Genomic DNA, 9,130 nt, shown 5'->3' with positions numbered 1-9,130 from the left:
CTATACAGGACTCTGTGTGTGTGTGTGTGTGTGTGTGTGTGCTCAGTCGTGACAGACTCTTTGCATGCAACCCCCTGGACTGCAGTCCGCCAGGCTCCTCTGTCCATGGGATTCCCCGAGGAAGAATACTGGAGTGGGTTGCCATTTCCTTCTCCAGGGGATTTTCCTAACCCAGGGATTGAACCCTTGTCTGCTGTGTCTTCTGCATTGGCAGGCAGATTCTTTACCACTGGCGCCACCTGGTTTCTATGCTTACCTTTTGAAATTAGATTTTTTAAAAAAAATTATTTTTACTTATTTGGCTGCATAGGGTCTTAGTTGCGGCACGTGGGATCTAGTTCCCTGACCAGGGATCGAACTCAGGCCCCCTGTATAGGGAGTGCAGTCTTAGCCACTGGACCACCAGGGAATTCCCTGAAATTAGATTTTAAAAAATAATATAAATGTACGTTTGTGTTTTAACCTGTAAAGGAATTCCAGTCTAATAAGGTTCACTCTTGTGGCCAAGAAGCAGTAGCCGTGGACTAACATCCCCAGCCAGAGCTTCCTTCCTAGGAATGGGGTCTCCCTCCAGCCTCTCCTTCAACCGAGTCTAGAGCCTGGAGACTACGTGAAACCGGATGTTGATTCTTTTGCCATGGAAACGGACGCGAATAAGGAAGTTACGTCAGAGGAAGAGGAAGTGGAGCGGCTGCGAACCCACGTGGGTCCTGCGTGTATTTTAGTTCCCCGAACCCAGTCCTTTCAACTCTCTCCCTGCCTAATAGGCATGGGTCGCTCGGGGAAGTTGCCCTCCGGAGTCTCGGCCAAGTTGAAACGCTGGAAGAAAGGCCACAGCAGCGACAGCAACCCGGTCATCTGCCGCCACCGCCAGGCCGCCCGCAGCCGCTTCTTCAGCCGGCCTTCAGGTAGCAGGGTCGCGATCAAGGCGCAGCCGGGCGGCGGGGTTCTGGGTCGGCCTGAGTCTCGATGGATCTAAGCCGCTCTGGGGCCCAGGCACCAGACACTTCGTCTGTTAAAATGTCCAATCTCGAACCTGCTGTAAGGGCCCACCCTCCCCATTTAACAGATACGGAAATTGAGTTCACAGGAGGGAGATAACTTGGCTCGGGTACCACGAGTGTCTGCGTCTGTAATCTTGGCTCTTCACAGAACGCTGTTACCCTCTTCTCTTTCCCAGGCCCCTCACTGCAGCCCCCAGCCGACTCACACAAGCGAAACCGTTAGCTGGAGGGTTCCCTTTCTGGGTCTGATAAGTACCGTAGGCTGCTGAGGCGGACTGCGTTCAGTATTTAGCTTCTCAGATTAGGAGCCCAGACTCTGTCGGTATTGTTTCCTAGGGATGGTTCTTGTTTTCTTGGCCAAGGAGTTTCGAGTAGAAGTGGGGGCCTTACTGTTTATCGCTGGTTCTCAGGAAAGAGCGACTTGACAGTTGATGCGGTGAAGTTGCATAATGAGCTGCAGTCAGGGTCGCTGCGCCTGGGCAAAAGCGAAGCCCCTGAGACGGCCATGGAAGAAGAAGAAGAGGTGACGCCGGCTTTCACCGAGAAGTCTTCTGGCACCTTCCTGAGCGGCCTGTCTGACTGCACAAACGTCACCTTCAGCAAAGTGCAGCGCTTCTGGGAGTCCAACTCGGCTGCCCACAAGGAGGTAGGGGGGAGCTCAGGACAGCCTGAGGCTAGCTGGGGAGGGGGGGGGAAGGACACAACTGACTGCTGAGTGGTGACAACAGGTGGAGTCTCTGAGTGATGTGTCGCCCTTCCTACCCTCTGTGTCCCTGACCTATTGAGTCTCCTAGGGCAGGTTCCACTCTGCTTTTTCTAAGAATATCTTCTCATCTCAAGTGTAAAGTCCCTCAGTGTATTTTCCAGACAATTTCCAAATGTCCAAAAAATATTTTGCAAACGTTTTTTCTCTTCAACTATACCTAACACAGGCCTTTTTATATAGAATGTTTTCAGAAAACATTTGTTAAATAAATTAACACTGAATAACAGTGGTTAGAAAACGGTTTAATAGGACCTAAATGTTACTTTTTTTGTTTATAATTTTAAATTATATATTTATATTTTTTCATTGTTTAAATGAAAAGTGTCAAAACTATAAATGATAACAAAGTGAGATGAGTAGAATAAAATATGGAAGTTGGCCTCCCAGCTTGCCTTCTTTGTGGTAGTTACTGTTGACAAGTCACTGTACTTTTCTTGATCAGTGCTCTCCAACAGAAATGTAATGTGAGCCACACACAGGATTTTAAGTTTTCTAGTAGCTATGTTAAATAAAAGTAAAAAGAAAAAGATGTGGGTGAAAGTAACCTTAATTATGTATCTCTCATGTAACCTGGTATACTCCAAATATTGTCATTTCAACTTATAATCAATATTTTTAAAAGTGAGGTATTTTTGCATTATACTTATTGTACTGAGTTTTCAGAATCTAGTCTGACATCTCCATTTGGATGCTAAATTTTCATTGACAGTACTTGATTAGTATTTAAAGTTCATGAAACTTACAATTGCAAAAGTAGATTCTTATACCCAAGTAGTTTTAAATCTGTTTCCCCATAAGTATTTGCTAAAGTATTTGTTTTTCAATATAAATAATTAAGATGTTTAAAGATGCAATTTCTCAGTCATACTAGCCAGATCTCAAGTTCTCAACAGCTTCTTATCAAGTTATTAATACTATTCTAAACTTTTTTACCCAGACTTTGTCTAGGTTTACTGAAGCACCATTATATTGTGTATACACTATTTTGCAACTTTTCCCCCACTGATCAGCATTTCTAAATTCATCTATGTAGTTGGTCATCATTCTTTTCAGTAGTTACATAGTATTCGAATCTGTCATTATTATATGATATTACATTATTAATCCCCTGTTGATGGCTGCTTTATTGTTCCAATTGGTTGCTGCAGTGAACACACTTGTGCACAAATACTTGCACATTTGTGCAGGTATTTCTGTAATGGGTAGAGCACTAGAGGTGGGTTTTGGGGCAAATGTGTATGTCTTCCAGTTTGCTGGGCCCTGTGATGTGTTCCCCTGGCTCAGTGCAAGGGGAACTTGTCTGCTCTGGGCTTTGTCAGGAGATTAATTTGTGATGGAGGAAGGAGAAAAGGCTACCCTGGGGTGGGATTTGATTGGAAATAGATGTCACAGATGGCTTCACAGATGGCTTCTCCCTTATGTGCAGATCTGTGCGGTTTTGGCTGCTGTCACAGAGGTGATTCGCTCCCAGGGTGGGAAGGAGACTGAGACTGAGTACTTTGCTGCGCTGGTGAGTGAATGCAACTCTCTGGTGGGCATTTGGGGTAGCAGGTTCTTCAGGCTGTAGAGAGAAGACAGGGACCCCTGCATGCAGGGATGGAGAAAGACAACCTTGAACAGGTGAAAGGGCTTCAGTTATTCTCAAATGGCTTGGTAAGGCTGGTGGGATTTCCTATATGATTCTCGTAAAACAAAATCCAGTCCTCTCTTTATTTCTTTCCCTAGTTGATAAAACTGGGTTACACCCAGGGGATTCTCTAGTAAAATTGTTTTTAGAGTACAGTCTGGGGGTTCCCAACACCCTTTCAGGGAATTTGCTGTTATTTAGTCTCTAGGTCATGTCCGATTCTTTTGCGACCCCATGGATTGTAGCCCTCCAGGCTCCTCTGTCCATGGGATTCTCCAGGCAAGACTATTGGAGTGGGTTGCCATTTCCTTCTCCAGGGCATCTTCCCAACCCAGGGACTGAACCCACATCTCCTGCATTGCAGGCAGATTCTTTACCTCAGAGCCACTGGGGACGCCCTTTGGGGGTTTGGCTAGGTCAAAATTATTTCCATAGTACTACTAGACCATCATTTACCTTTTTCTGTGTCGTGAGTATACCTGAGAGTTTTCCAGAAGTTATGTAATGTCTGATGACATTTTAACAGCTCATGGAATTGTGCTTGCATAATCTTATGTTTAAAAAAAAAAATTCTTCATTTTAATTTTTAATATGATAAATATCAATAGATATAATTTTCATAAACAAAATCTCTTTGGGGAAATCCTCAATAATTTTTAAGGGTTTAAAAGTGTGAAAACCACCACTGTGGAGAAGGGGCAAACTATAGCCCATGGGCATCATGTGACCCATGGCCTGTTTTTGTATAGCCTGAGGGCCAAGGATGGATTTTATATATATTTTTTTAACCCCTCCCCCACCCCCCTGGATTTTACATTTTTATAAGATAGTTAAAACACACAAAGAATGTGCAGCAGAGACGACATGTGGCCTGCAAAGCCTGAAATATTTATTATCTGGCTGCTCTTTGCAGAAAATGCTTTTTAACCTCTGTTCTAGAATAATGAAGTAAATTAAATAGCGATATAATGGTTTTCATCACACGTCAGGCAGTGTTCTAAGTGTGATGTGTATTAATTCAGTTAAACCTCATGACAACTTAATTATCCCTGTTTTCCAAGTGAGGAAACCTGAGTCACAGAAAAGTTAAGTTGCTAGTCCAGAGTCACAGTGACAGAGCTGGGATTTCAGCTTCTGACACCAGGGTTCTTGGTCCTAACCATCCCCATGGGTGCATGGGGCCCCAGTACCCCATTTGCCCAGCATGACATGCTTCCCACATTCCCACCCCATGGCCTGGTCAGATGACAACCATGGAAGTGGTGGAGTCCACGGAGTCTCTGGCTGCTGTCGCTTACCTGCTGAACCTTGTCCTCAAGCGGTGAGTCCTGGCTCCTTGTGAGGGAAGAAGAGAGAGGGGCTGGAGGGGAGGGAGTAACACAGGAATTATTAAAAAGAACAAAAAGATGCTAAGTATCCAGTGGCAATCTCCCGGCTCAGGCTCCGGGTGGCCTGGGATGGTAACAGGACAGAGTGTGACGGGGGTGGCTGGCCCTGCACAGCCAGCGGGGCAGGAGGGATAAGGTGGAATGTTGGGCCTGCTTGTCTGGGGACCTGCAACCAGGGGACACATTGGGAGAGGACTGAGGGGAGCTTATAAGGGCCCATTGGGTCGGTAGTGGTGGAGAATATGAGGGAGGCGGGGAGCTCAGGGGCCGTTGAAATGCACTGAACTGGGTGTCACGACAGGGGAGCCAGCTGAGGGACGGAGCCCGTGCTGCCCCACTCTGTCCAGCTTCTCCTCCAGACCAGCAGCCCTCGGAGACCCCTCTGGGCTTCTCATTGTCTCTGTTCTCTCCCCCACAGTGTGCCCAGTCCTGTGCTCATTAAGAAGTTCTCTGATACCTCCAAAGCCTTCATGGATATCATGTCAGCCCAGGCCATCAGTGGCTCCACCTCTGCCCTCCGATGGGTCAGTGTTTGGGTCTGGGTGTCCCTCTGCCATCTTCCAGAGCCCACCTGATTTGGCTAAAGCTTGCACGCTTCCTGGGAGGGGTGTAGGCACTCTGTGGACCCTCAGAAAGCCCTTTGGCATTTTCCGGAGTCCCGGAGAACCCGGGCTGTCTCCCACGTGGCTGAAGCGGGTGGAGCTGAGGGTCTCTGCCTCTCCTCTCAGGTCCTCTCCTGTCTGGCCACCCTTCTGCGGAAGCAGGACCTGGAGGCCTGGAGCTTCCCTGTGACCCTGCAGGTGTACCACGGGCTGCTGAGCTTCACCGTGCACACCAAGCCCAAGGTGAGGCCGTGGGACCCCAGGCGTGGGAGGGGGTGGCCACTCCCATTCCAGGAAGCCGGCTGGTGCTGGGCTGCTGAGTGGCCCAGGGAGGTCACCTGAGTGCTGGACTCCTATCCAGAGTTTCTGCTCCTGCCTGAAGCCCTGTCTGCTCACTCCTGCAGGAGGGATGGTCACAGTCAGGCCTGTTTGAGTTTCTGCTGCCTCACTGGTCAGTGATGTATTTAGTTACAGTGGAAGGAGAGGGGGCTGGAGGGGGCTTTGGAGTCACAGAACTCACAGAACTGAGTTGAATACTTGACTCACTGTGCTGGGACCGTGGACGAGTTACCTAATCTCTCCGAGTCTTGGTTTTTTAAGCTGTAAATAGGGATAATAAAATCAACTTTGCTGCAAGGTCATGGCGACAATGGGGAGTTTTCCTCAGACCTGGTCCAAGTCCTGGCTTGTAGCCCAGTAAGTAGTGCTCGGCCACGTTGCTTCCTCCTGAAATTTAGAACTGGGGGGCGTGTATGAGTCATAACAGTCCTAAGAGTCACTCCTGGTGCTGAGCACTCTGGTCCCAGGCAGGCCCGTGCCTTCTTCCCTGAGAATGTCCATGGCGGTTCTCTCACTTGCTTTAGGTCTCTGCTGGAATGTCACATCACTGGAGTGACACCTGATCATTGCATAAAAAAGTAATAGCCCCTGTTTTATTGTCTGCAAAGTACTTTTATCTTCTGGCATACATTTCTTTACTTCCTATCTCCTGATGAATTGCTGGTTCACTGCTGAACTGGTGAGCACTCTGTATTGTTGGATGATGGCATGAACAGAGGAATCTGTGTTGTAAAGATGAGACACTGAAGCTCAGAGACTAAGTAGTTTGGTTTGCTCAAGGTTGGTTGGTGAGTTAATAGAAGAGCAGAACCTGAAACCCAGGTTTGTCTTACTTATCAGCCCAGGAGTCCATCTTTATCAGTCCAGGATGCCCCCAGCATGGGCATGCGATTGTTGCTCATTGCTGATGGTCGTGACAAGCACCCATGTTGCTGGTTGAGTGCTGACCCAGCCCTGTCCCCTTTTCTTGCCCCTCAGATCCGGAAGGCTGCCCAGCATGGGGTGTGCTCCATCTTCAAGGGCAGTGAGTTCATGTTTGGTGAAAAGGCCCCTGCCCATCACCCTGCTGCCGTTTCTACCGCCAAATTCTGCATCCAGGAGATCGAGAAGTCTGGAGGTGGGGCAGCGTGGTGGAGTGGGTGGGGCAGGGCCGGAGGCAACTGCAGAGAGTGGGCTGGAGTCTCAGCTGCCCCTCTTTCTGCCAGGCTCCAAGGAGGCCACCACCATGCTGCACATGCTGACCCTGCTGAAGGACCTACTGCCCTGCTTCCCAGAAGGCCTGGTGAAGAGCTGCAGCGAGACTCTCCTGCGGGTCATGACCTTGAACCATGTGGTGAGCTCGTGCCCCAGCGCATGGGGGTGTGCCGAGGAGGAGGGGGCAGAGCTTCAGACCCCAGGCCTGTGTGCTGGCACTCGGGAAGCTCACTGTTCAGGCCAAAAGCGGGAGTTGGGGCCTCCTGGCCCTGACCCTGCTCTTGGCTACACTCAAGGACTCATCTCATCCCTGGGGTGGGGCAGACTGGCCGCCTCAGCTGGGAGATGAGCTCAGGGAGGGGGTGGAATCGGGTGGGACTGGCGAGGCAGCACTTCTCCCCTGCCTGAGCTCTGCCCCACCCATGCGTATGGTTATATTTTTCTGTCTTTCTCACCTTCTTTTTTTGCTGGCTTAGTAATTTAGTAAGATCAGTATGACACTCTAAAGACACATAAAAGCGATGCCTTGCATTTCTGCTCTCCTAGCACAATTCTGTTAATCTTTATGTTCTCATACAGTGTTTGTTCACAAACATAATTTAAAATATTCATTATATGAATAACATGATCGTTGCTTAGAAAGAAAAAGAAAAAAACTCCAAAGTATATAAAGTAAAAAATAGAGGTCTCTTTCCCGCCAAGTCTCATTTCCTAAGATAAATAGTACAGGCAGCTTGCTGTGTATCCTTTTAGACATTTTCTTTTTAGATAAGCAAACACGTAAAAATACAGTTTTAATTATAGTATGCCAACCATTTGTAGCCTGTTTTTTTAGTCCATAATTTTAAAAACATGTTGTTCACGTTTCTCTGATGTCATTTAAATCATTAAAAAAATTTCCCAGTGGCTGCCAAGACTTCCTAAAGCAGCAGTTGTGTCTGAGTATCTAGGCGTCGGGGGCATGTTTGAGATTCAGGGGGCCCAGGTCTCCCCCGCAACCCACCAGCTGGAGTGGGATGTGGAGGAGCCCAGGGCTGCCTTGGCCTCCGCAGTGAGTTTCCCACTAACCTCCACGTCCTTTGTAGCTGGTGACAGCCTGTGCCATGCAGGCCTTTCACAGCCTCTTCCATGCCAAGCCCCGTGCAAGTACCCTGCCGGCAGAGCTCAACGCCCAGATCATCACAGTGAGACCTAATGGAGGGATGGGGAAATGGGGGACGTGGCTGTGTTGGGGGGAGCCCTGTTACTTGTCTGCAGAGCGAGGTTGGATAGGCCAGACTGGGCTGTCCCAGCATAGGAGGCAGGTAGACAGCCAGGAGACCATCCACCAAAGCCACATTAGTGTCCACAGGTGGGGCCCTGACCCTTGACTTTGTGATAGTTAACATAGTAAACCATTCAGCATGGTCTCGTGGTAGCAGGTACCTCAAATAGGGATCTCTAGGTGGATTTGGGGAAGGGAGCACAACCCTCCCCCCAACCCCTCAAAAAAATTGTTTGTAAAAATGTGTGTGTGTGTGTGTTCACATGCATTTTTCCAGAGAAGTGTTCTGGTCTTTGTCAGATTCACAAAGGGTCGTGTTAACCAAGTTATTCTCGACTGCTCCTAAAGACGTTTCTCCCCTAGAAGCGGAAGCAGAAGGGCTTCATGGGTCAGGGAAAGGAAAGCCAAGGGGGCTGTGAGTTCTAGGGCCCCGTGTGCAGGCTGTTGTGTAGTGATAGGAAGGGGTGTTGTCACTGGGCTGCTGCTGAAACACTTTGCTCAGGCACCTGCTTGTTCCTGGTCCCTCGCCTAGGCCTTGTACGACTACGTTCCCAGCGAGAATGATTTACAGCCCCTGCTGGCCTGGCTGAAGGTCATGGAGAAAGCCCATATCAACCTGGTCAGGTAAGGTCATGGTAGAGGGTGGTCCTGCAGCCGCCAGCCAGGCTCCCCACCCTGCATTGCAGACAGGAGGGCCATGAGCTAGAAGTTGGAGGGGGTTCAGCTTTTTCTGGGGGTGGCAGCGGTTCTGTGTTGAGTGTGTGCAGACTAGCTCTTGAGTTCATGAAGGCAGGGTTGGGGAGCACAGCCTGGGTTAGCCAGGGCTGCTGCCTCTCCGGCCGGAGCGATTACCAATCAGCTGTGAGGAGGTTGATTGAACAAGGCCTTCTGAGAGCATCTTCCCCACTGAAGGGTGGAGGCCAAGGGCCGTTCTTGTCACCCCCGG

At 49.0% G+C, this 9,130-nt stretch overlaps 1 protein-coding gene across 1 annotated transcript in view; it reads left to right on the top strand.

Moving 5' to 3' along the window:
* The first annotated feature begins 666 nt into the window (after positions 1-666).
* Positions 667-9,130, top strand: part of RRP12 (ribosomal RNA processing 12 homolog) — a 29,276-nt gene continuing 20,812 nt past the window's right edge. The window contains exons 1-10 of the mRNA XM_055560023.1: positions 667-908; positions 1,415-1,650; positions 3,197-3,280; positions 4,642-4,718; positions 5,204-5,309; positions 5,514-5,630; positions 6,705-6,843; positions 6,932-7,059; positions 8,006-8,104; positions 8,717-8,808. Coding sequence (XP_055415998.1) covers positions 770-908; positions 1,415-1,650; positions 3,197-3,280; positions 4,642-4,718; positions 5,204-5,309; positions 5,514-5,630; positions 6,705-6,843; positions 6,932-7,059; positions 8,006-8,104; positions 8,717-8,808 — 1,217 coding nt within the window. The 5' untranslated portion in view covers positions 667-769. The remainder of the gene's footprint in view (positions 909-1,414; positions 1,651-3,196; positions 3,281-4,641; positions 4,719-5,203; positions 5,310-5,513; positions 5,631-6,704; positions 6,844-6,931; positions 7,060-8,005; positions 8,105-8,716; positions 8,809-9,130) is intronic.

This window comes from Bubalus kerabau, chromosome 22 (genome assembly GCF_029407905.1).
Source record: "Bubalus kerabau isolate K-KA32 ecotype Philippines breed swamp buffalo chromosome 22, PCC_UOA_SB_1v2, whole genome shotgun sequence".
NCBI classification, from domain to species: Eukaryota; Metazoa; Chordata; class Mammalia; order Artiodactyla; family Bovidae; genus Bubalus; species Bubalus kerabau.
The sequence above is the reverse complement of the archived record's forward strand: the minus strand, read 5'-3'. Positions and strand labels throughout refer to the sequence as shown.